The 26,473-nt window shown below is 47.6% G+C and overlaps 2 protein-coding genes across 5 annotated transcripts in view; one reads left to right on the forward strand and one right to left on the reverse strand.

The window, feature by feature from the left end:
• Positions 1 to 3,066, reverse strand: part of CycB (Cyclin B) — a 116,052-nt gene extending 112,986 nt beyond the window's left edge. Inside the window, exon 1 of one of the 2 annotated variants that reach the window (XM_065443859.2) lies at positions 2,869 to 3,066. In XM_065443859.2, coding sequence (XP_065299931.1) covers positions 2,869 to 2,898 — 30 coding nt within the window. In that variant the 5' untranslated portion in view covers positions 2,899 to 3,066. The remainder of the gene's footprint in view (positions 1 to 2,868) is intronic. The other variant, XM_065443860.2, reaches the window with a different exon arrangement.
• Positions 3,067 to 10,404: 7,338 nt separating this feature from the next.
• Positions 10,405 to 26,473, forward strand: part of LOC135911543 (prolyl hydroxylase EGLN3-like) — a 205,179-nt gene continuing 189,110 nt past the window's right edge. Inside the window, exon 1 of one of the 3 annotated variants that reach the window (XM_065443861.2) lies at positions 10,405 to 10,875. In XM_065443861.2, the coding sequence (XP_065299933.1) occupies positions 10,696 to 10,875 (180 nt within the window). In that variant the 5' untranslated portion in view covers positions 10,405 to 10,695. The remainder of the gene's footprint in view (positions 10,876 to 26,473) is intronic. The other 2 variants (XM_065443862.2, XM_065443863.2) reach the window with 2 other exon arrangements.

Raw genomic sequence — 26,473 nt, forward strand, 5'->3', positions numbered from 1 at the left:
TTTTCTCAGCAGTATGGGGAAGTGGTCGCTCCTGTGAGGAGTTTTGGTAACTTTCCATTCAAGTTCAGGCAATATAGATGAGGAACTATGCCAAAATGAATTGAAGAAAATTTTTGCGAGGCAGTAATATGTGGGTTCCTTATTCAGCAGACACGCACCATAGGAGAAAAACGGTCCAACAAGACGACCTCGCGCGTCTATACGAGTTGCCCCACAGGCTGTTGTGTGCCTTGAAATCGCCAAGAATGACATAAGGTTCTGGCAAATCATTATGAAGGACTGAAATTCACGTTTGTTTCATTGGTAACGTGGGGGTATGTAAAGCGAGCAAGTGGTGACAAGTTTGTTTAGGAGAACAACTCTAACTGCCACTGCTTGAAGGGGCGTTTGTAGCTGTAATCGTTGACATGCTATGTAATGTAACACTACAGTAACAAAACCAACTCAACCAATAAACTAACTACATAATAATTAATACAACTAATAAATGAGGTATCTAACAAAACTAATTCACTAATCAAGCTAACCAATTTATTAAGTAAGTTATCTAACTAAAATAAAGTTATTCACTAATAACTTACCTAGCCATAACTCAGCAAACATAATAAACTAATATCTAAGTAACAAACTGAACTATGAAACCAAACATAACTGTCTTATCCAGCTAATTGGTTTCCGGCACACTTGGGCCTAAATCTGGACTCGCCAATCCCGGTAACATTGCCCACTCCCAGACGCACATAGTAACTATCTGTACGGGAGGACGAGCCTTGTTGCAGTCCATGTCCAGAGTTCTGGGACACCAGTCACCTTTAATGAATTCCCAAAACATTTCTACCTGGAGAGAAGAATCTTTCCTCCGCCACATAAAAAGCTCACAAACAAGACCTAAAGCTACAACCCTCAGCATGCTTCAGACTAGCTCTTATCCTAGTCTGGCCTTCATGCCCTGTCTATTCCCGGATGTTTTTAGCTCAGTGTCCTAGCTGCGGAGGACATGCAATTTAGATCACATGCTCTCGCAGTGTACCTCCTTACGGGAGGATAAGGACATCACTGAACAGAAGTGGAACTCGGCCATCAAGAGCTCGGAATACCATCGTCGGCTTTGGGCTGTCCAGAGAGCCTGCGATGCAGCGGTTAGGTTAGGCGTAACTGTCCCCATGTGGGAGCGGCGCTTTGCAGGATTCTTTAAGTTTGTATTCATGTCCAGCTAACTAACTAAACAAAGTGCAAACAAGGAGCTGAACGAAACAGTGTGTGCAAGGAAGGCCACCAGAGGACAGGGGGAGACCAATTGTAAAAGTGTGCCTAGTAAAATTACAACACCAATGCATCGCACATTCACCCTATAGTGATTAGACAAATATCCAGAAAAACAATGATATTCATTTTCTATCCAACTATGCAAAACACATTGAGAATAAGCATAATCAACAAAAACAAATATTTTGTGCAATTTTTTTCAGCAATAGGGGGAAAACTCGACACAGGAAACAAAGTGGCCTTCACCTCTAGCCACATAAGACTTCGTTTTCAATTGGTGACAAGTGGCGTTGAAGGGCTAAGGTTAGTATCAAATATACTGTAGCAGAACGCGCTCGCGTGTCCCCTTCACTGTGTCCTTGTCAATTGTGCGCGCAAGAATATTTTACTATGAATAGTATCAAATATTTTCACTTCTTCACCCTGGCCTGGTCTCGTTCTATTAGAAGCAAGCAGTACGGCAGAGTTCCTACGTCTCCTAAGCTTGGAGCGGCCGAAAAATGTAACTTGGGTGAACAAGACATTCCACAAAAGCATTTCTGCAGCGATTTAGAAACAAAGCCTAGCTTTCAGCATGACTTATGTTCAATGAACTTGAGATGATGACAAACGCTAGGCTGAGTACCAAGCACTGCAAGAGAGTTGGTCATTTCTTGCTGACCTAAGATGTGGGGGCGTCATGGCATAAATGCGAGCAAATGCAGTCATTGCGGGCTTGCCTCGAGCAATGGTCACCCGAGAGGTGCTACAACACAGCATAGTCATGTCATACGAAACTTCGGCTAGAAAACAGCAGCAGAACTAAATCGACGAGAACCAGCGCAAAACGACGTGCGATAACAATAGACGCGACAGAAACCTAACGCTTTTATTGTACGAAAACGGCTTAAGCCAGCCACAACCCCACGCAATAAACTTTCAAGAAATTAACACAGCTCCAAAGCCGCGCCTCAGTCGTGACAAACAGCGCTGCGTGGCTTCGTGTGCTGAGTGACAAGCCACACTTCAGTCGAAGCGGGCCGAGAAAAAAAGAAAAAAGACTGCAACGTGGTGCGTTCAAGCAAGTCACTGAAGCGCGCCCCGGCGCCTTTGGGCGGGTTTGACTACACCACGGCTGTTTCGCCAAGCTCGAACCCGCGCTGGTCGGTATGCCTGCGAGACCACCACATGTGACGAGGGCTAGACGTAGGCAAGCCATCGAAAACAGCATTCAAAACTCACTGCGGTTACACATTAGCAGAAAGGAACAATAAATTTCAATAGCCGCGGCGAGACAGGTGAAGCCCTAGAGACGTTAATACGCAGATTTTCAAGAACAAATTCCGGCCGAATATTCAAAACAAACCGGTTACTACTAACACAAATTGAAAACTCTTCCGTGACAGTCGCGTCAGAGGAGCGGACCGCAGTTTAAGCAGGTCCGCCGAATGCGAAGACACGCAAGCTACGAGAAGCAGTGAGTAAAGCTCCAGCCACGAAGGCCGCCACAAGCTAGACATAGCAGCAGTCGAAAAGCCCACGGCAACGGCTTCCGCCAAACGAGGGTTACTGTATCGCTTCACTACACCGTTCTAATACGCATGGCCTTCGGAGGTCACTCACCCATCTTGAAGAACGCCCGAAAGTGGCCATGTCTGAAAGACCACACGAACTGCCTTGCTCGGTATGCTTCCACCCGGCACCAGTCGGCCCTTTGAATATGCCGCTAATACCGTGCGCAGCCGAACCAGAAGCTTCAGCCCGATTGAGGAGCTCCACACCGATACGACGCGCAGACAGCACCACGCGTCACATGATCCTTTTCAGCCAATCGTCAGTCGTGTAAAACAAACGATGAGAAAAAATAGTCCCGTTACCGTTACACGGCGGCGTTACAATCCCCACACTTACAAAACAAAAGGAATTTGCTTGTTGTTTGATTAGATCTACGTAAAATAACTAAAAATATTGGATAATCTTTAAAGGTATAATTAGCATGAGGACGCTTCGCTTTCCAACGTTTTCTGCAGTCACGTGACAGTAGATAGTAATCCGCGGCCAACGTTCTTAGTGTGCCGTCCGCGGCCTCTCGGGTGGCACCAAATGCAATGAATGCCGGCGGCTGCCACTGGGGCGCTGCAGTGCAGGTGGGTGCCGCGGCATCATCCGGTCTTCGTAGCCCGCCGTGTTTCCACAGCGATCGGCAAGCGGGCTGCTGCGCTTTTTGTTTTTATTAAGCTGTAGCAGCAGCACAGTTCAAATGTGGGCAGCTGATTTATAAATCAGGGTTTGTTTCGATTACAACAGGCTTCTCTAGCGCTTGTTGCTTGCGTGAAAAGCGTGTTGGGGAACCTGAGGTTCGAGCGGGGAACCTGATGTGTTTCTATGCTGGCGAAGAGAAAACGTTATTTCTAAGGCAAATGCCTTGATCTCCATGTTCCAAGGCCGTGTTTCGAGGTACAGAACATATCACACGATCCAAGGAAGGCCAGAAACGAACCAAAGCATGTCCAGCCGTGTATAGGAGATGCTAAATGATTAGCAAATTTAATTATTCATATAGTGATTGGATTAAGGGGATAAGGCTGAATTAGAGGGATTAAGGTGTATTAATTAAGGATTAGAGTGAATTAGAGTAGGCTTTACAAGGCTTTCGCTTACGTGTATATCTTCGGCGATAGCTAAGGACACTTGTTTTTTTATTCTAGCGATGATGGCAGCGTAATTTTTTAAGGGTACGTTTCAGGTTACATTTTTCATTCTCATAAAGTAAAGGAATTCTAAGGTTAGGTTACTGTTCTATTGATGTTATATTAATGCATAACCATTCAAAACCGCTGTAACCGATCATCTTTTGAAATGACTTGAATTTCTGTGTTCTTTCTTTTTATTTTATTTGCTGCTATTTCTGCCTACTATCTTATTGTTGTCCTCATAGGTTTGAATGTTTTTGATGGTTTGTAAACCATGTACCCATCTCCTCATAATTCCCATTGGGCCCCGAGGATAGAATAATAAGCAAAAAAAGAATGCCTGTAAAATGGACTGCACGTGGTGTACCGTGTATATACATTTTTTTTTATACCTGGTAAATACGTGCAGATTTCTTTTTATGTCTGATATACGTGAACAAAAATAGGAAACAGATATTTCATTTAAGCGTAACAAAGATTTTATTCATGCGTAACAACAGTCAATCGCAGGCATATAAGACAGCCCTAGATGAGATATAATGCACACATACATGAATAGATCGCGCAGTGACGCAGTTTCAGGAGCTTCTGCCGTTGCCCTTGCGCTTCCCTCTCTTTGTTGATGCCTTTTCCAAAAAAAAAAAAAAACGAAACCTCAAGAAACCAAAGAACTTTGTAACTGCTGTCAAAAGCTGGTTTTTCATGCTCTGGGCACCCTGGTTGAGGAAAGGCCAGCTGTCTGCAGCTGACCTGAAAAATCAGCTATACTCGCTACATGTAACTTAAGTTACGTCTTCCCCGGCCTTCACAGCGGTTGACGTCTGGCTAAGATAGACAAGCAAGGCCTCCATTGTCAAAATGGGAAGTGCAATAATGAAGCAGCGTCTGTACTAGCTTCAGCTTTACTTACGCAAAGGAAGCCTGCACAATGTGGTCAAGAATTTTGGGCAGTAATCTATCGTGCAACATAACCTGCAGTATAGTAGATCAAAGCACTACTGCTCGTTTCTTCTTCTTTTTTTCCCCCTGGTACTCAGGAAAAGTAAGATGCAGAATGCTTAGCAAACTCAGGAAATATCGTGGGTATAGCTTAGGGTTTCAGGCGTGGTCATGATGGAAGAATACTTCCACCGTGGGCGTGTTTTATCGCGGGGTATCTCGTGGACAACGTCATTCACGGTGATAGAGAACGCGCGCTCGACTAAGCTGTTTTCGAACTGTTTTTCACAAACCGCAGCAGTTGGTGCCGGCCTTCTGTCCGTTCTCCTGATCATTCTTGCCCATTCTGCTGCCGCTTCGTATCAGATGGTAGAGTGAACAAGGATACACGCCCTTTGTTCGAGCAGTAACCGCTTGCACTGTCTCTCCTTGCACTGTCTCAGCTTCGGCATTTTTTCACCGCCGCCGCATAGTTCTCGCAATGACAGGCACACGAACATAACAGCCACGCACTCACTCTTTGACAACACCAAGCACAAACACGCAACGCTGTAATAACACTGAAAACGCAAACACAGAAACCGACGCAACAACTGCGAAACTGATATGCGAAGCAGACGACACGCGCAGTCTGCACCCACCCATGTGGCAGCGACCTCTGCCGGCCATCGTGGGCATTCATTGCAGGCGACGCCACGCTCGTCCATTGAAAAGAGCTGGTGCACGGTACACTAGCCAGTAAATTCTAGGCACTATAGACATACTTCAGGTAGAGTGTACTCTACTTCAGTTTCGCAGCTCCGCTCGGGAGATGGCCGAAGTGGTGGTCACGCGAACTAGCGGCGCTGCGATCGCGTCTTTCGTCACTTTTTGTTTCGTTTCTGATAGAAGTTGCGTCATTTCTGGCAGTTTCTGTTTTATATTTTGAGAAGTAGTTATTTCACAGTTCTTAATTTTGAACCTCTTTGTGAAATATTGTGATCTGAGCTATGTATTGTAAGTGCGTTTCTGGTAAGGAACTTGAAACTTGACTTCTGCTTTCACTTCTGGTTTCATATTTGTTGCGCTGCACCGTCAGTCGCTATCCTTCTCCGTTTTGTAGGTGTTGTGTGATGTGTCGCGATTTGCTCTCTTGAAAAGCTTCTTGAAGAAGCGTTTCCGCATCTCATGACAGCAAGAAGTTCCCTATGCCGTGCTGTTTTGCCCCCGGCTGCACTAGCGGCCTTAGACACGATGCCGCTGGTCACCATTTTTTCGCACCGCCGCAAGACGCTGGAGAGTTTAAAAGTTGGGAGCGCATGCTACACCGAAAAGACAAACGCCTCACAAACAAATCAAAAGTGTGTGAACGCCACTTTGAGGACGACGACATTTTGAAATACTACAAGCATGTTGTGGGTAACAAAGAAATAATGATTCCTCGCGGGAAATGGATGCTTGCTCCCGGCGCACTTCCTCGGCTCTTTCCTGGGCTGCCTGAGCACATCTCAAAGCCAAAAAATGTGAAGCGAAAGCGACGTCCACCAAAAGAACGAGCGCAAGTGCCGGCAACTACATCGGGCGAAGCTTGTAGTGACAGCGCTTCAACTTCAAACCTGCTATTGGGCTTGGAAGAAGGAACTTCAGAAATATGCGCTACACACTTTGCGCTCAACGATCTCACGTACGTGACACTGCCTTCTGCGCTCTGGAAGTTCGAAATTGTTGAGGACGACGCAACACAGAAGCGATGTGGAGTATTTTATATGAGGCAACTGGTAGCCGGGCATCTGCGAGTAATGAAAACTGTTAATTGTGCTTGAAGAGGATGGTACTTAAACGGCTACAGCAAAATTCACAAGAGGCTATTTCGAGCTGCGACTAGCATTGCAAGTGTGGAAAGAATCCTGAGAGAAGCAGAGAGCTTGAACATGTGTGCGGGCGTGAAAGCAGCCCAGCGTGACACGGCGACATCAGATAATATGCATCACAAGCAGTGCAATGTACTTACAAAGCAACTATTAGTCTGCGCGCGTTGTCTTCGTCTACAGAGGAAACTTCGACTGAGCATTAAGGCTCCGAGCGCAACGCTCAAGCGATATCAGAAACTACGCAATGTGAAGAAGAGGCTGCCTAGGCCAGCTGCTGCGCATCAAAAGCAAAAGAATGAAATCTTGGCTCTGAAGAAGGCTTTCTGAAATGTCCGATAACAGAATCGAGGAAGCATTGGCCGAACTTCCTTGCATTTATGACATCGTTTAAACAGTTGAAAGCAAAGTCTCCGTGTGGCGCGCGGTACAATGCGGACTGGCTTCTTAATTGTTTCATGCTGAGGATAGCGAGCCCTCGAGCATATAAGCTTCTGTCTGACATGAAGATGCTGCCCTTGCCCTCCCTGAGCCGTCTCACACAAATACTGAAAGGAATACCATGCTTCAATCCTCTCTGTATAGAAGCTATTGGAAAACAGCTGGGCAACAGAGCAGATGGGAAGAAATTCGGCACACTGATTTTGGATGAAATTAAGTTACGCCAGGCGTACGATTTCAACAAGTCAACCTTCAAACTTGATGGTTTTGTGGACTACGGCGGTATTTCAAATGAAGGAACTGACCAACTTGCAGATCATGCGCTCGATCGTGCTGATGTTCGTACCACTTCTGGAGAGCTGGGTGCAACCGATTGCCACCTTTGCCACGAAAGGTGCTGCGCCTGGCAAGATTTTAGCAGAGCTGGTGTTGCAAGCAGTAATGCAATTGCATAAACATGGTGCTATGGTGATCGCCGTAGTCAGTGACGGGGCTGGGAACAATCGCTCGATGTGGCAGCAGATGGGAATCAGCGGCAGCGTAACCTCACCTTCTCACAAGATTCCACATCCATGCCTGCCTGAGAGCGCGTACCTTTATTTCCTGTGTGATGTGACACATGCACTGAAGTGTGTACGCAACCATTTGCTCAAGCACAAATATGGACAGGTGAGCTAGCGTAGTTTATTTCATATATAACCTGTGCTGATTGGCGTCGATAACTCGCTGACAGAGCAGGTGCAAGCAGCCAGAAAGAGGGCAAAATTGCTTTGAGCAAAAGTAGCTCAAAATTACCTTTTTGTGCACAAAGTAAATAAAAAGTGTCACTGTGTTTGTTGTTTGTTTTGTTCGTCAAAAAGAAAATGAATTAAGCTTTGACATAAATATGTTCATAGTATTTAACTTCGTCCTTGTCACTGCTCACAGATCACTTCCAACTCATTTGCACGTCCCATAATATCCGCGGACAACTATAAAAAATACATGTGTCAATTAAATTTATTAGGCGAAGCGTTGACGGGGGTGGATCAATTCACCACAGCGTTGTCTCAAGCGACTGCTGGGCGTGATGCGTTAATGTCCCTACGTCTGCACAGGCGCTCGCCGTCTTTAATGAATACACATCTTAAGAATAAGCAGCAAAAAACAAAGCCCCCGCTGAAGGGAGCACCGTGGCGCTTTTATAGGGAAAAAGTTGGTTGAAAAGCGGAATCGCAGTGCACGACCTCTCGTTTGCGGTGTAGTTGCAGCTTCTAAAGACTAGCTAAACATGTCATTCAAAGGTCCTTGGCATAAAATATTGTTAGGGCAGCCAAAACACAGTCGTCAAAGAGCAAACGGCACAGGCCAGTTGGGGAAAACGACCCACCGCAGAGATGACATCGCAGGAGTAGACGATGCGCGCTGCGTGAGAGATGTGTCACTGCAGCGCCGATAGTGCACAGACACCGTGAAGTCCCCGTTACTTACGCGCGGCAGGTTTGTCACAAAACTCAGACTTCGTATCTAAACTACATTTACCGACGGATAAGCGTTTACAGGCCTGTTGGTGCAAACGACGCGTCGCAGCAGGAGCAGACGACGCGCGGCGCATGACGAAAGACGCGACTGCAGCGCCGGTAGTTTCAGTGACACCCGTTTCGGCCACGTCGGCCAATGGGCTCGCATAGGGAGCTGCGAAACTGAAGTATGTCTAAGAACGTTGGATGGTCGGTGCGCACCGGTGCGGTTGATCGAGGATGAAAGTGCGCACCAAGGCGCCCCGGTGCGCACCGGTGCGGGTGATCGAGGACGCTATTATGGAGTTCGCAAAGTACGCAACAGTTTCATTGTAAAAAATTCGTTTCTGCGCTCTTTAGAAACTTGAAGCCACCGTAATGTTCGACGACAGAACGATTACCACTCATTTTAACTCTTAAAAGTTGTCCGTGAATGCGTCGTGAGTTCAAAAGTGAATTACGCACACAGCTTCACTGCGTACGTATCTTAAGCACCACCGTTATGCTGCCGCCTTACCACGCAGGAAACCTAGCTTTACAGTTTGAAAAGAGTTCCGTGACACGATTTAAGACCTGCAGTGCAGCACGCTTTAAAGCACTGGGATCATTTTTGCAAGCTTTCTACTGAGCTAGACATCCAACGACATTAGGAACAAGACATGCTCATGTACCTTTTCCTTGAAACAGAATTGATCAACCTATTGCACATGTCGGGCGGAGGAAGCTTACTCGTGAATACTTTTACTATACTTTTACCAGATCATCTTCCTTTCACAGCGGCACACAGCAGTAAACCCTAATATCATCTACGACATTAGGCTGTCTGATGGTTGTCTGTAATCAACTAAAAGAAGCTAGATTATCCTATTAATCTTTTTAAACAATTTTTCCAGTCTCTTAAGGAGGCTAGGAAAGAGAAATTTATGCCGTCGATCTAGCATTGCAGTGGCCACCTATGCTTGTTGTTTACATTTCTTGCACCGCTCATCCTCTTCTAGTTTCACTATTCAAACGCAAAGCATTCGCAAATATGTCTTCTTTTGTATATTTGTGAATTTATTCATTTACCGCCGATACAAGCGCTTTGTGCCTTCCGAAATGGCAAGACAAGCGCTGAACAGATCGCAGAAGCAGACGACAGCGAACAGGTTATAACTAGCGCCACTCTGCTCGTACGTTCTTTCCCTAGCGGCAAAAGATGCGAACTAGACCAGGCGTGCTGGAGGAGGGAGAGCTGTGCTGGTCTGGAGTTCGGTAGGTCGTGGCAATGCCTCCTTTACTAGATGCCTGCCGCGTCGCTAGTCTTCCCATTGGAGAGGAGGTTCCCGTAGTTCAGGGTAGTCGCGGAGAGACGGCGCTCGCAGCCGACCCACTTCCTGTTGCGGAGGAAATGACGATTACTAGGCTGGCGCGCGCTCGACCAATCGCTTGACGAGAGATTGTGGGCCCTGCCTCCGGGATCACAACAGACGCCGCTAAAATCTCGGAGGCTGGGCTACCTGATTTAGGTTTCCAGCGGCCACCGCGGCTAGCGCTCGCAGCCGACCCGGGTTAACCCGGGTGGGGAAGAGTAAACAGGAGAGGGGCAGGAACCAGCTTCTCGGGTCACGCGTAAAGGAGGCATTGGTCGTGGTAAAAGCAATGTTGTGACATCACATCCTGCGAAAAAGAGTTGTTCTCCTTTCTCACCTTCTCTCAGCTCACGCATGCGCAGCGATTACGGAGCCCTCGGGGGCGATGTTCAGATGCCGGCACGCCTAGGGAAACTTCCTTCGTAGTATCATAGCCTGTATCTAGGAGCAAAAGCCTCCAGATTTTCTCTCTCGCTCCTACTCTTACTCGCGCCTGCGCACCAACGACTGGCGATGCCTCAAATGAACGTCTCGTAGCAAAAGCGGTGCGAGTGCAACGTGCTTGTAATCCAAGAAGCAATGGTTGCGGTTGCTACGTAATTGCGTGCTGCTGCAGTTGTAGTCTTTCAGCGCTTGCCGAGTCCTTACGCGAAAGTATATTCTCAATTGCTGTGGCGGAATGGCCGTGGTTTCTGACGCCGAAGACATCTACTACTGTCAGTTCTGCGGCAGCACGTCTGAACTGCGCCGATGCGCGCGGTGCCATCGCGTCTTCTACTGCAGCAAGGAACATCAGCGTCTGCACTGGCCTGCTCACAAGCACGTCTGCAAGCCAACCAACGCGTCGCCGCATTTACAGGTACGAGTGCCAAGTTATTCGATTTCCAGTAAAGCCCCTCAATTTTCCAAAAGTAGCGCCATTCTTAGATCTTTCCGCCACCCCGCTCACCCAGGCGCTTCCTCCTCCACTCCTCCTGTCGCCCCAGCCTCCTCCGCTCCCCCATTGGCCAATCTGTGTCACGTGAAAGCGGGCCCCGCGCTTTTGTATATTTTTTTCTTTCCGGCGCAGAGCAGACGCCGCGCTTTTGTATATCTTTTCTTTCCAGCGCGCTGCGACCCCCAATCTTGGGCCTGCGACCCCCATTTTCGGGCCTCCGCGACGAAGTACGGCAGGCGGTTTGAAGGAGCGCGGTAGTTTTATACAATGTGTTAGGGCCGAGTGCTTAATTGCGATGCCGTGCTGCTGCGCCTACGGTTGCCACAACAGACCCAGTGACGGCAAAAAGCTTTTTGTTTTACCATCCGCCGGGCGCAACGCAAAACGAAGAAAAGTGTGGATTCACAAGATCGGGCGGGCTGACTTCGAGCAAGTGGCAAAGAACGCGCGGCTTTGTGAAGTGACACGGCTCCTCCAACCTCTTCTTTTGACGCCCGTGTCAAAACGGGCCCGTGTCCAGTGCATTGGGGGTGCGTTAAAGAACCCCAGCTGCAAAAAAAAAATTAATCCAGAGCCCCCATTATGGCGTGCCTTATGAGATCGTGGTGTTGGGATGTAAAACCCAAGAATCAACTTTTCTTCTGTCTTGTGTGCCTTGACTGTTCCAGTTAACGCAACACTGCTTCCTTGTGAAAACTTACAACGCAAAAGAATACAGACGCACGTAGTATACAGAGATAAAATTAGCACTTCAACAAAAGTGTTGCTGGTGCCAATGAGGGAGGGGGATAATTATTTTCTGAACCTCTTTCCAGTTGTCCCATCAAGTTCCTTCTTTCTTTTCTATCAAATTCTAACCATTTGCACTGTAATAAATAAATAACGATTTCATATGCTGGTAAGTTGTTAAAATTATCTATACCGCCTATGTGTGAAAACGTTGCTCATGGCCACCACAACCTGTGCATGAGCTACGTACATCTGTAAAAGGTGCGGAACAGAAACGGCCCTGCTGCCAGGCATTGCTGACCGCAGACAGTCGGAATCTCTCACGCGCCGGCCGAACAAAAGCATCCTGCAGGTACGTAAATTAACCTACGAAACCACGTGCACATACTTTCGCGCTGTCAAAACCTGAAACTCTGGTAATTACTCGCGTGTCTGAGCACACCGCGTGCTTGTGTCGTGTTTCAGCAACACGAACTTTCAACGTGCGCGCGCTTTACGCCTTAAATACGCCTTGAATAATGGTGCTTTTCTCTATTTCTTCCGCAAATCCGACACGACATTCTTAAGGCCAGTTACCGACTGACAAAGCAAGATCTAGATTGAAAAAACTGCTCCGCAGGACTCAAACGAACTTTTCCGCGGATTTCCTCCCGTAGCGTGTTAGCCGTCGTCTGCTACGGCAGGCCCACTGCCGGCGGCGCCACCGTCGAGGCCGCGCCGAGCGGAGGAGGAGAGAAGTGAATGGCGCTACTTTGGGAGATTGAGGGGCTTTAATTTCCAGCTCTCTCTGACCACGCCGCCACTCCTGTTTCCGTGACTTGTTTGTTGACCGCACGATGAGGTCAGTGCTCCGCGTACGTGATCCTCTAGAGCGTTTGGCGCCTGTTGTTTACACGAACTTCTGGAGCGCCACTTTATTGGCGTTGGTAAAGACGTAGACGCTTTGCCGTTACTGAATAAAGGGCAGTGCCTTTCTATTTGGGGCTCGAGCTGGTTGCGTAAGGACAGAAACATACCGGAGCAAATATTCGCAACTAGATGATACGTACGTGTATTCTGCAGAAAAGATCCAGAGACCACTCAGCACATCCTAATGGAATCACAAATATAGCTAGTGGGCTCAGAGAAAATTGTACATGCAAACACACAAAAATAGTGCTGGGGCTGCGCTCAATAATCTGGGGAATAACATCACTGCGTCGTTCAGTTTACACCCCACGTCGTCCCCATGTACCAGCAACATGCCTTTTATAGGAAGCTTTAGCTTTGTAAAAAAAAAATTTAAAAATATAGGTACACATGTGGGCGCTTTGGCGAACCTTAACATAAATAACAACACATAACATAACTTTAACACGAAATATTTTCCATAATTGCCTTTATTGTACTGGTCCGCTAGGCGAGCGGAAACACTTCATTACATAGTACAGTAATCCACATGCACACACAGACCGAGCTGAGTAGTAGGCTCTACTTCACTCTCCTTAACTTCAATTTCTATATCTATGTATAATTTCTATATATAATTCTATATATAGCCCCCAGCTTCCGAAGCTAAATACTTCAAATGTGAATGCATCACAATAAAGTATATGACAACTTTATTGACAATCCTCAGTAACTCTGTTAACCCCATCCATTACTAGTTGCCACTATCTTGGCGTGCATGTAACTCACAGCCTCTCATGTAAGCCACTATTACACATTTATTTATTTATTTCACATACTTTCAAAGCCCGAAGGCATTACAGAAAGGAGTGGAGTCGAAAACAAAAGTAATGCAGTGAAAATACAGACAAAAGTATTAACAAAAGACATTCTGAACACCAGTCTTGAAGTTGGTAGAGTCGATGATGAGTGCACTTGATGCGGGAAGGTGATTCCAGTCCTTGCCTGTCCTAGGGATGAATGAGTCACTGTACAGGTTTGTACAGCACAATGGCACCCCGACTTTAAGGCTGTGGTCAGTGCAGGCCTAAATATAAGATGGAAGGGCAATAAGAGTTTCTTTTAAAAGGGGGTTCAAATGAAAAACGGGAAAAAGGGAGAGACGGGAACATTTGGGCATGACGAAAAATCAGGTAGGTTAAGAGTTTGTTTCATTACTTGCATAGCGAGAATAAATAAATAAGACAAAGCGGGCACCGCGGTTTGGATACTTTGTAATGAAGACTGAGTTGATTCCCAAATGGCTGAAGCATACTCCAATTTGGAGCGAACTGAAGTTTTGCAAAGAGTTAGCTTCAGGGAAGAAGGCGCAGAGCTAAAATTACGACGCAAGTAACCAAGCATGCAGTTAGCGTTATTAGTAACATAGTCAATATGCGAGTGCCAAGAAAGGTTATTCGATATGTGAAGGCCGAGATACTTGTAAGAGGTAAGTGACGTCACTGGTGCACCATTAATAAAGTATGTGCGTGGCAGTGTTACGAGATATTCGCATGGCCTTGCATTTATTTGAATTTAGTTGCATGCACCAATTAGAACACCACTCAGTTACGGAGTTCAGGTCGTCCTGCAGCTCTTGGGAATTGGAAGGATTAGTAATTTTACGGTAATGAACACAGTCATCCACAAAAAGCTTTATGGAAGAAGAAAAAACGCAGTTAGGAAGATCGTTAATATAGATTAGAAAGAGTCCTGGACCCAGGACTGAGCCTTGAGGAACACTTGCTGGCACATTAGAAAACCGAGAATTATAGTTATTAGCGTTTACAAACTGCATCCGGTTAGAAAGAAAATTTTTGATCCACTTGAGTACATTTATGTCCAAGTTACGTTCAGTCAGCTTAAGCAGAAGTAAATCATGGGTCACAGAGTCAATGGCTTTGGAAAAATCAAGAAATACGCAGTCAATGTCAGTACCTAGATCAGAAATTGCAAAGAGATCGTTAGTAAATGATAAGAGCTGTGTTTCACAGTAAAAGAACTTACGGAAACCACATTGACAGGCGTTGAAAAAGGAGTTTGATTCTATAAACTCAGCCAAATGTGAATATATTATATGCTCAAGAATTTTACATGATATGCTTGTTAATGAGATAGGCTCGTAATTGCTGGGTAAGTGTGTTACCTGATTTGGGAACTGGAATCGTCTTTCCCGCACACCAGTCGTGTGGAAGAACAGGCTGCTGTAATGACTGAGTGAAAATGTGTGACAAAATAACAGCAGAAAATGCATTAGTACAGTTCAAAATTTTTTGAATTTTTGAACCCATGTTCCCAGTTTTACCTAAATTGGAAATGAAGTAACATATTGTAGTAGTCTCTGAACGGTTTGCGTTTGAATTTATGCTGATAGTGCCTTCATGTTATTACTTCTTGCGTAGAGCCCCTGCAGGGGTGTTTGTGTCAGCAGGCGTTTGGTGTGTTGCAACACCACATACCAGCAACACATGAGGGTTGAACCTTCCCACATGTAGCCGTGCATGGCTTAGCCGTGTCTGGGTAAAGGGGGATCCTAGGTGTTAAGTCAGTGCCAGGTGTTCGGACCTATAAGGCCCCTCGGCGGAGGCAACACACCTCTTTGGCATCTGCTCCACGTAGACGGCACCTCCAGACTGCCCCACCTTGAGGAAATCAGTGGTTGCCTTTTCTTGTCCCCCCCTTGAATCTGTTCGCTTTTTCTCCCGCTTTTTCATCTTTCCTGTCTTCTGTTCACTTCTTTTAACTTCCTATTTTTTGGGTGGCAAGGGTTAACCATGTGCAATATATCCAGTCTTGGGTGTGTGTGAATATACATACATACATACATACATACATATATATACGCGGCGTGCACGCCGATGCCCGCACCACTGGTGGCGGCCTTGCGCAGAACGCACGGGAGAGGAGCGAGCCGCGCGCCGTAGTTTGTTGTGTCGCTGATAGTGCTTCTACGTCTTATTTGTGTTTTCAGAGCAAAATAGGCAACACCCTTCGCATGTGTGGGATGGCCAAAGCTTCCGAAGAATGTCGAAGGATTGTTGCAGGGTGGGGGGCTGAAATACCGGCGAAAACGTGCCGGCGATACGGTTCTAATTATTCCCCGCAAAGCCTCATCAGCAGGAGCAACGGTGGCAATGGATCGTCGCTTCGGCGCGAAATTTCTTGTTCTCATCCTTTCCTTTGTCGCTTTGGTGTTTTTTCTTTTTTATTATTATTTTTTTACTCGATTGTAGTTAGACGCGTAAGCGATGAAGTTCGTCTGCAGTGCAACATGCGGTTTAAAGGCATTTCGCTGAAAGGCATTTCGCCGCTTATATTGTTTTCCGCTTCTTTACCGCGTTGGGCTAGCTAAGCAGCACGACTGCATGAGCACATTGTTTTGTATGTTAAAGCTACAGAAGTTTGCAAGAACTGAAATTGATAGTTTTATGTGGCCCGGTAAATCCTCGCACCGGCTGTCGCGCAGTTCATGTTTTTACATTTATTTTATGCGTGGCTGCGCCCATGTTTAACTGTTGCTAGTTGCTTCATGCATAACTCTTGATTCTTTTGAGCTGCGAGTTTTTCACCCAGCCTTGTTTGTAAAGGGTATAAATCACGCTGTGTCTTATCGGAATGGCACCAAACAAGTGCTTCTTTAACAGCTTTATTCATTTCACCCGAGGGCATCTTAGATATTGTGTTTTTTGGGGAAATGTGTTTAGAAAATAGGTAGCTCAGGGCGAGAATTGCTAATAGTTGCTGCATATGGTATTTTTGTTCCATTTTTCGCTGAATAGTTCGCGTCATGTTTGGTAAGTCATCACACCTTGATGCTGTCTGAGCAGACTTAACACGCCGAGTGATTTGTTTGTTTCACAACGTAGTCGCTTCTTGCAAGTGAATTTTGTACTCAACTGAATTATTTCCTATTATGCTTACGCCGCATAGAACTAAACCCGGCCTTGCCGCCAGCGCTGGATCTAATCTGACTGGCGCTGCTCTGCCTTTAAATATATCATGTGGCCCCTCTCTCTAGCAACATTTTAAAAAAGCACTGCGAAGTTAGTCAGACTATAGCTTTGTACGTTTCCAAGCAGCTCCCTTACGGAATTCAAAATTGCAAAAACTGCAGCGCGAACGGCAGTTCATCGGCGGTACAGCGCTAACACACGCTTTTATTAACCCGTGCGTTTGGTGGCTTCGTTGACTATACTGTACGCGTTTCTATCAATAAATTCGCAATTATTCTACTTCAGGCGACTTTCACTACACTCATTCGGCGGCGTCACATGTATTCATCAGCAGAAAAATTACAACGGCATATGCAGACATCGCACCGTGCGGATTTGTCATCTAAGTCTGCACTAACGATGGGTGCTTATTATTGAGGTACAGAAGCAGCATTACGGCAAGGGTAGAATTAAAGAAAAAAAACGGTCGAGACATCGCATTAGTCAACAAAATTTGTCGGCTAGTTTACATGAGCTCCACTTCATGTAAACGGTCTTCATGGCGTTTGTCTGCGGGACGCACCTGGCGCGTATGTGGACCATGTTGCCCCAAATACCGGTAACATCTTGTTCATACCCGCTCCCACAGAGCTCCGCGTCTTCCCTACAGCTGTCACCGCAGAAGAAGCAGTCTGGCGCCCGAACCAAGGACAAATCGCAGCCGTGAACTTCAGTCACCCTTACTGCAAAGCGTTGTCGTCGGCTACTGCTCCCGCGCGTATTGTTGGAAGCGCCCGCTAGGTGGCTATCAGTGGCGCCTCTATAGGCGGTGCACGAGGCCATATATATATATATATATATATATATATATATATAAGGTTATAGTAGGAACGTACCACTGGCGCACGCAGAATTTAGTATTTCTCATCCTATGACATCCCCAGGTTCGGTTCTGAGGTGGCTGACAGGCATTCCTTCTGAATAGAGTAGGGCTCCATATGGCTTCCAGTTTCCCCCCATGCCCTGATCGCTTCCTGAAGAAGGGGCAACCTGTTGAAACCTTGAACTTTTTCATGAAACCAAGAGAAACATTTCTCAAGTACCATGTAATACATAGTCAACATGAAACCAAGACAGTCCATGCAATATCCCCATTTGTTGTCGCAAAATGTCTGAAGCAATCAGCTCCGGTTACAAATTATAACTAAGATGGGAAACGGCGACCATCTTATGAAAGTGCGCGACAAGCTTCAATACAACGAACTGACAAAACTTGACGTGTTTGGTGACATTCCTGTCTCTGTGGGCCCCCGCCGGTCAATGAACACTGCGTGGTGTCATTTCTGTTGATGACCTCCTTTAACTCGGTGAAAGCGAGCTGTTGGATGGATGGCAAGACCGAAACGTGGTAAGGGTGGAATGAATTAAGTTAAGCCGCGACGACAAGGAAGTTCCAACAAAGCATATAATAACTACGTTTGGAACAAGTGAGCTCCCTGGTTCAATAGACTGAATATTGTAAACTTCGCATACGGTCGTACATTCGCAATTTGCGCCGATGCTTCAAGTGTCAGCGTTTTGGGCATGGGTTTTAAAGCTGCTGAGGGCATGCTACTTGTGCAAAATGTGCATCTAAAGACATCTTAGACAACTGTACATCCGCAACCCACTGTGCTAACTGTTACGAAGACCACCCCACGTACTTACAATCAAGCCCATCATTGAAGAAAGAAAATTAAATAATTGAACTCAAGGTCAAACTAAACTGTAGTGGCAGCAGCATCGGCGTCGCACGAGAGATGACGTAGACGCTCGTGTCTACACGAGGCATGAGCAGCTGGCACGCTCCGGCACGGGCTAGCATTCCGAAGGAGATTATTAAAAAGAATGCCACTCTAAGAGATGGAGTGTCGGCTCTTCCTCTCCTGTGAGAGCCCGATACTTTACTGGTCTACGTGGTCGCTCGTCACCACAGTTTGGTGACCCGGACGTGATACTGCCATACTCTCCTGTGGTAGAGACGACCATGGACCAGACCAACGCTACGAGAGCTCAAGGCCAGAACCTTTCCGAGGAACGCGGTGAGCCCTCCTGTTCCACCTTTGCTGTCCGCCTCCCACAGTACTGGGACCAGCATCCTTTGGCGTGGTTTCTTCAGGCTGAAGCGCAATTTGAAGTCGCTGGTATCCGGTCTCAAGCCTCGAAGTTCCATTACGCCGTCGCAGCGCTCTCGCCCACCGCCATTGACGAGGTAGCACATTTCTTGAACTCGCCATTGTCTGCCGCCGCCTACGACGATCTCAAGGCAGCACTGCTACAGTGCACAGCAGATTCACAACGTTCTCGCATCCAGCAGCTTCTGTCCGCTGAAAATCTTGGTGACCGACGCTCTAGTCAACTTCTTCGCCGAATGAGCCAGCTGCTCGGAAACAACGCGAGATCCACCGACGACACGCTTTTGCGCCAATTGTTTTTGCAACGACTCCCGGCTAACGTGCAGATGATCCTGGCGACAGCCTCTATCATGGACCTTACCGAACTCGCTGCTTTCACCGACGAAGTCATGGAAATAGCCACCCCAACCATCGCAGCCACGGCACCGTCTCCGGGTGACAATACAACCGCTCTGCAAACTCTTCCCTGCTCTTCCGCAGTGCAATCTCCGCTCGACTCCTTGTGTGAGCGCCTGGAACGCATCATCTGTGGAGCGGAACACCGCCGCACATCTCGTCGCCCACGCAGCCGTAGTTCCAGCAGATCAAGACGCGCGGGCACCCGCAATGAAACCTTAACTACAACGCCTAGCGTTTGCTACTACCACCGCCGTTTTGGAAACGACGCTCATCACTGTCGGCGTTCCTGCGCTTGGCAGGGAAACAGGCCAGCCGACCTCCAACGGCGACGAGTGGTCCGGCCCAACACACAAGTCGCCTTTTCTACGTGACGGACAGAGTTACGGGACAATGATTCTTAGTCGACACAGGTGCTGACGTCGGCATTCTCCCCGCCCAGCACTCTGACCGAAAAGTGACACCTGTGTCGTTTTTGCACCAGGATTGCAACGGTACCAGGATTCCAGTTTTCTTGTCACGCTCCGTCATGCTAAACCTTGGCCTTCGATGAGCGTTCCGCTGGATTTTCCTGGTTGCAGACATCCGTCATGCAGTCAGTGGAGCAGACTTCTTGCATAACTACAGACTACATCCAACGACGCCGTCTCATCGACTCTGTGACCCAGCTATCCGTTCCTGGCGTCCCATCATCAGGCACATCGCCCATAGCGCCTATTTCTGCCATGTTCAACGAACCGTTTGCCGTGCTCCTATGCGAGTTTCCCAATTTGACGCGCCTGCCGGACTGGACGCAACCGGTGCAACATGACATGTGCCATCACATCGTCACCTCCGGCCCACCGGTCTATTTCCGACCCCGGCGATTGTCCCCGGAGAAACTGAAGATCACTCGCGAGGAGTTCGAACACATGCTGCAACTTGGCATCATCCACCGTTCCTCCAGTAACTGGACATCACCACTTCACCTGGTGCCTAAGAAGACAGGAGACTGGTGCCCATGCGGCGATTACCGGGCACTAAACAACGTCACAGTTCCTGATCGCTACCCTCTACCGAACATTCAGGACTTCACGGTAGCTTTGCACGGTGCGACGATCTTTTCTAAGATCGATCTCGTTCGCGCCTACCATCAACTACCGGTTGCTGAAGAAGACATTCCCAAGACTGCCATCACCACACCCTTCGGTCTTTTTGAATTCCTCCGCATGCCTTTCGGTTTATGGAACGCGGGCCAATCCTTTCAGCGTTTGATTGATTCCGTCACCCGAGGGTTGCCTTTCGTTTTTGCATACATTGACGACCTTCTCGTCGCAAGCTCTTCGGTAGAAAAACATCTTCACCCCTTGCGGTTGTTGTTTTCCCACCTTGCCAGTAAAGGAATTGTCATCAACGCCGCCAAGAGTGAATTCGGTCAACTCGAACTCGAGTTCCTCAATCATATTGTCGATGCTAACGGCATTCGACCTCTGCCGTCCAAGATTCGTGTCATCGAAAACCTTTCCCGGCCGACCACACTCTCCAAGCTTCGCCAATTTCTCGGATTCGTCAATTTCTACCGCCAATTCATTCCCGAGTGCGCACGACTTACGGCTCCGCTAGATGCTCTCCTGGTAAACAAGCGCAAACAAGTGCTTCAGTGGACTGAAGAGGCCACCGACGCTTTCACAAGAGTCAAGTCTGCCCTCGCCGACGGCACGCTGCTTAGACACCCAAAGCCAGACGCACCTACTGCCATCATGACCGACGCTTCAAACACCGCCGTTGGTGCCATTCTGCAACAATTCATCGACAGTGCGTGGCATCCACTTGCTTTTTTCTCCAAAAAACTGAAGCCTGCGCAGTCCCGCTACAGCGTGTTCGGCCATGAATTACTCGCTGTTTACCTGGCTATCAAGCATTTCTGCCATTTCCTCGAAGGCCGTGCATTCACTGTCTTGACTGACTACAAGCCCCTTGTGCACGCAACGAATCATTCGGCATCCTGTTACTCGCCTCGCGAGATTCGACACCTTTCCTACATCTCCGAGTTTATAACAACGTTCCGCCACATCAAGGGCATCGACAACGTTCCAGCTGACGTTCTGAGTTGTGTCAATGTCGTTTCCACGTTGACATCAAAACCTTTCATCATCGAGGCCGACTTACTCGCCAGTCAACAGCGTGACAACACTGAACTTCGTACACTCCGTAATTCGTCAACGTCCCTGAAATTGGAAGACGTTGTTGTGACCCCAGATGGCACGTCCGTCGTCTGCGACACTTCAAACAACACACCTAGACCATACATTCCGGCATCCCTTCGCGGACACCGATTCGAAACCGTGCACAACCTGTCACACCCTGGCATACGCGCGACACAGAAGCTTCTTTCCAGTCGTTTCGTTTGGCCTCGGCTAAACGCGCAAGTTCGCGATTGGGTTCGCTGCTGTTTGTCGTGTCAATGTTCGAAGATCCAGCGTCACCCCATTCCGCCTGCCTAGTGTTTTCTTCCACCGGATGCTCGTTTTGACACCGTACACTTGGACCTGGTCGGCTCTCTCCCACTTTCGAAAGGTTACTGCTACATACTGACATGCATCGACCGTTATACACGGTGGCCAGAAGCTACACCTATATCTGACATCTCAGCACCCAGAGTTGCAGCAGCTTTCATGTCTACATGGATCACAAGGTTCGGCTGCCCATCCACAATAATCACAGATCGCGGTCGGCAGTTTGACTCAGCACTTTTCAACGAGCTACTCAAACTACTCCGAACGACACGTTTTCGTACAACTGCTTATCACCCGCAGTCCAATGGACTAGTTGAACGTTTTCACCGGCATCTCAAGGCCTCCCTTATGGCACATGAATCGCCGGAGCAGTGGGTCCTGCATTTGCCCCTCGTCTTACTTGGCATCAGAGCCGCACTCAAGAGCGACCTAGGTTGCTCCTGTGCTGAGCTAGTTTACGGCACTCACCTACGCCTTCTGTGCGATTTCTTTGTCGCCACCCCCGAAATGCCATCACCTGCTGACTACGTTGCGGAACTGCAAGCTTTCTTCAGCCAGATACGCCCCATGCCTACACGTTCACAAGAAGCAAGGTCCCCGTACGTTTCTCCCGCACTCACCTCTGCTACCCACGTTTTCGTGCGCAACTGTGCCGTGCGGTAGCCTTTGCAACCACACTACTCTGGGCCATATTGTGTTCTAGAGCGTCGTCCGACGACGTTTGTTGTGAATGACAACGGCCGACCAGACGCAATTGCCCTGGAACGTCTCAAACCCGCCTACATCGAAGAACCCGCGCCATCAGCTCCACCAGTATGCGACGCGACCCTGCTGCGTCCTTCGCCGCCTGTGCACGTGACACCCAGGACCAACGCCAAGACACGCCGCGTCACCTGGACTTTCCATCGTTCGTCGAACTTTCCTTCTCTCTAGGGGGGGAGCCCTCTGTAGCGGCAGCAGCATCGGCGGCGCACGAGAGATGATGTAGACGCTCGCATCTACACGAGGCACGAGCAGCTGGCACGCTTCGGCACGGGCTAGCGTTCTGAAGGAGATTGTTAAAAAGAATGCTACTCTAAGAGATGGAGTGTTGGTTCTTCTCCTGCGAGAGCCCGATACTTTACCGGTCTACGTGGTCGCCCGTCGCCACAAAACATTTCATTCCCGAAAGTGCGCAAGAGGTTTTCTGCTCACAGTCAGTCGAATCCGCCTTACAGTGATGTGATGCACTGAGGAGGGGAGGGGGCAACACCACATTCTCTGGCGGCCGCCCGACTCGCACGGAGCGTGATGGTGGTTCCGCCATCAGCCCCTATGGGAGGAGCAGCCAGTGCTGTTCTGCCTCCTGCCACAAAGGGCTCTGACTTCTGGGCCTGCCAGTCCCAGGGTCACTGCGCATGCAGACTGGCCCGAAAGAACTCAAAAGTGTGCCTGCCAAGCGGTCGTCATCTACTGCCTCTGAAGAGGCAATGGATGCAACCAACACTCCTCCGGTGTCCCAGACACTGAAGGAATGGCATAGCTCTGTGGAGTTCACCAGGAAAAAAGAAAAATACTCTATCACGGGGCCTGGAAAAATCTAGTGCGTGCACTAACTTCAACTACCCCTCTCAACATACAACCCAACACGCCTCCAGTATGGCTACACAAATTATACATTGGAACGCCAGAGGTATACTCCACAATCTGGATGACATAAATCAACTCCTACACATATTTAATCCAATAGTGCAGTGTGTGCAACAGACACACCTCATTTCTACACAGAAATTTTCTGCGGCGATAGGCCATTTACCACAATGACGCTCTCGCCTCATCGGGCGGTGTCGCCGTAATAGTTGATAAGGTTGGTGCTTGCCCGTATTTAGAGCTGCAAACCCCCCTGAGGCAGTTGCAGTCAGAGCAGTGCTTTTTAGTAAGCTGCTAATTACTTCTTTATTGTCAGCTGTCAACTCTCCAGAACAGAATTTGAAAGCTTTATTGCACAACTTTCGAAGCCCTACATTGTCATCGGTGACCTAAATTCTCAAGATACCTTGTGGGGCGATGCCAGAGGGTGTCTGATCGAAAATTTCCTCATCAGTAATTGTGCATGTTTGCTAAATGTGAAAGAACCAGCTTTTTACAGTGCGGCAAGCAAGACATTTTCATCTATAGATTTAACAATTTCATCAAGTACAGCGGTGCCGTACTTGGAGTTCAGTGCGCTAAAGAATCGATACGGGGGTGACCATTTCCCTATTGTTATAAAATTAACAAAACGGTACGAATGCTCTCCACATGTGCCCCAGTGGAAAGTTGAGTCAACTGACTGGCAGTGATACAGAGAGCTGACATATTTGACCTGGGATGACATTCATATGCTTAGTATTGACGATGCAGTGTCATATATAACAGCATTTATTGTTGACGTAGCATCGATATATATCCTGCAAACAGTTGCATCGCCTTTGAAACAACATGTTCCCTGGTAGAATGATGAATGTAAGGAAGCGCAAAAGAAACGAAATAAGGCTTGGAATCACCTCCGTGACTCTCCTTCTAGAGAAAACCTTATCAGCTTTAATAAAATAAAATTGGAAGGTAAAAGAATATGCCGATGTGCCAAAGGGAAAGTTGGCACGAATACATCTCTAGTATTAATTCTTGTACAGACAAAAGAAGCCTGGAACAGGGTAAACAAAATAAAAGCCAGTGAAACTTATTCTCTACCATTAGTAAACACACAAGCAGACACTCTAGAGAACCAGGCTCATTGTCTAGGAGCCCATTTCTAGCACATTTCCAGTATATCCCCTTACACATATACATTTCTAAGATACTAGCAACAAGCTGAGCGACAGCCTCTGGGTTGAAAAGGCGCAGCCAGTGAAAAATACAATTGTCCATTTAGCAGGGTGGAGTTTCAGGCTTCACTGAATTGTTGTAACAGGTCCGCCCGAGGAAGTGACAGAATACTATATGAAATGATCAAGCAGTTGCACCCTGAAACCCGCAGAGCACAACTGCCACTCTAACTTCATGTTCTCTGCCAGCTGCATTCCGTCCGCCTGGAAGGAACCAATTGTAATTCCTATTCTCGAGGGCAAGGGCCCTTCCTCACCCAGTAGTTATAGGCCTATTAGTCCCGAGAACGACCTAGAGGGGCGCTGCGAGTGCCGCTCGTGTGACGTCAGGGCACGGGCTCGCGCCTGTCGTCTGCTGTAGTTCAGGCGCTGTTCAGACGCCTTGTAATCGTAGACGAAAATGTAATCAAGGAGCTTATTTCCTAGACGGCAATACATTTCTTGAAGGCAACGCTTTAGTTCCACCCGAGGGAGCTAAGACCAGCCCCTTACGTGTTTTTCATGCGTGGATCTACACTTTCCAGTGGTAGCTCACGTGAATAATAAAAGTATAGACGCAAAAGCACAGCACATAAGAATCTAGTTAAGATTCCATACCCACCATGGTGCAATATGCGTGTCACAATTAAACGCTGACTATATATGACTTCCACAACATTTATCTTGATTTTAACCCGCTAAAACATGTTTGCTCTTGACGAATAAGTTCATAATATAATATAGAATTTTTATATTTCTTGACAGAAACCCTCGGCAGTAACACGAGGACTTAACTACCACTGCAGTTTAGATTCGGCCAGCACCACTTGCGTGTTTAACTGGTTCTCATAATTAGGCCGTTCTTCACCGGTTAAATTTAAGTGGTGGTAACTTGAAGCAAAGCTGATTGAGGTTCACAGCTGTTTGCATCACACAGAAAGGAATGTACCAATATTTATTTCTTTTCTGTGCTACAGCAATTTACTGGTGCTTCTTGCTTGGGAAACATACATGATGAATCTGTTTGGAGAACTGACACAGGATGCTCCGGTCAAATATTTGAGTGAAATATGCCTTTTGGGCGGCTTCGCTGCAGCCAGCAAGAAGCCAAAGGCCCATTCATTAGAAGTGTTGCACATATTGAAAATATTGTTCCCCAATGGAGGTCAAGTGTTCATGTGAGACTTGTGGTGTCTTCATTAAGAGGCGGGTACGCGAGGTTTTCTTTAATGCACTAACGAAGCAAATAGTTTTCAGTCTGTGTAATTAAACAACGCAGGATCAAGACGTGTTGAGGCAGAATGTGTTTGCATTTTCCATTTCAACGCAGCCTAAGCTACGTTGTAGTGCCTCGAGTATGCTATAGGCATTGTAATTGGAGCTGTAAAGATATACTTCATGGTTTCAATTCGAAGTTGTAGTGAACTGCTGGGTTTCGCGAACAATGTCCACCTCGCCATAACGACAGTCAGTTGCTTCCGTTGCGGGAGGGGTGGGCCATATCGTCGATAAAAGCTACTGAGGGTCACTACGACATATTTCATCACTTGCACTTGATTGCTTTTCGATCTTCAGCACGAAATTTTCTTTCATGTGATTGCTGTTATGGTATTCGTGAAGTATATATGTACTATACACGATGCGCCGTCGTGTTAAAGGCAATGCGTTTCTGGGTGCCTATTTCAGAGAACGGTGAAAGTAGTACCAAACCTTTTCACACAAAATGCACGCTTATCTTTTCCATTTAGGCCTTAATACAGTTGCCACGTTTGATTAAAACAACTCACCAGAGTGATAATAATTACGAGGAAAGCTTCGCTGTGCAGTGTCCTTTGTTAGGATCGGCCTTCAGCTATTTCAGCCCTCTGCACGTGTTCCGATCCAACCGGGACGGGGGCGCACTTCAAAGAACTGCGGATAACCGGCAGCCACGTGGCGAGGGGTCAGCTCAGGGGAGTTCTCAAGGGAAGGTAATTGGCCGAATCTCCCCATGCGCTTTTCGAGACACCAGGCAATGTGCTACCCGGGCACGCCACCCGGGA

The sequence above is a fragment of the Dermacentor albipictus genome, chromosome 7 (assembly GCF_038994185.2).
Source record: "Dermacentor albipictus isolate Rhodes 1998 colony chromosome 7, USDA_Dalb.pri_finalv2, whole genome shotgun sequence".
In the NCBI taxonomy this organism is placed as follows: Eukaryota; Metazoa; Arthropoda; class Arachnida; order Ixodida; family Ixodidae; genus Dermacentor; species Dermacentor albipictus.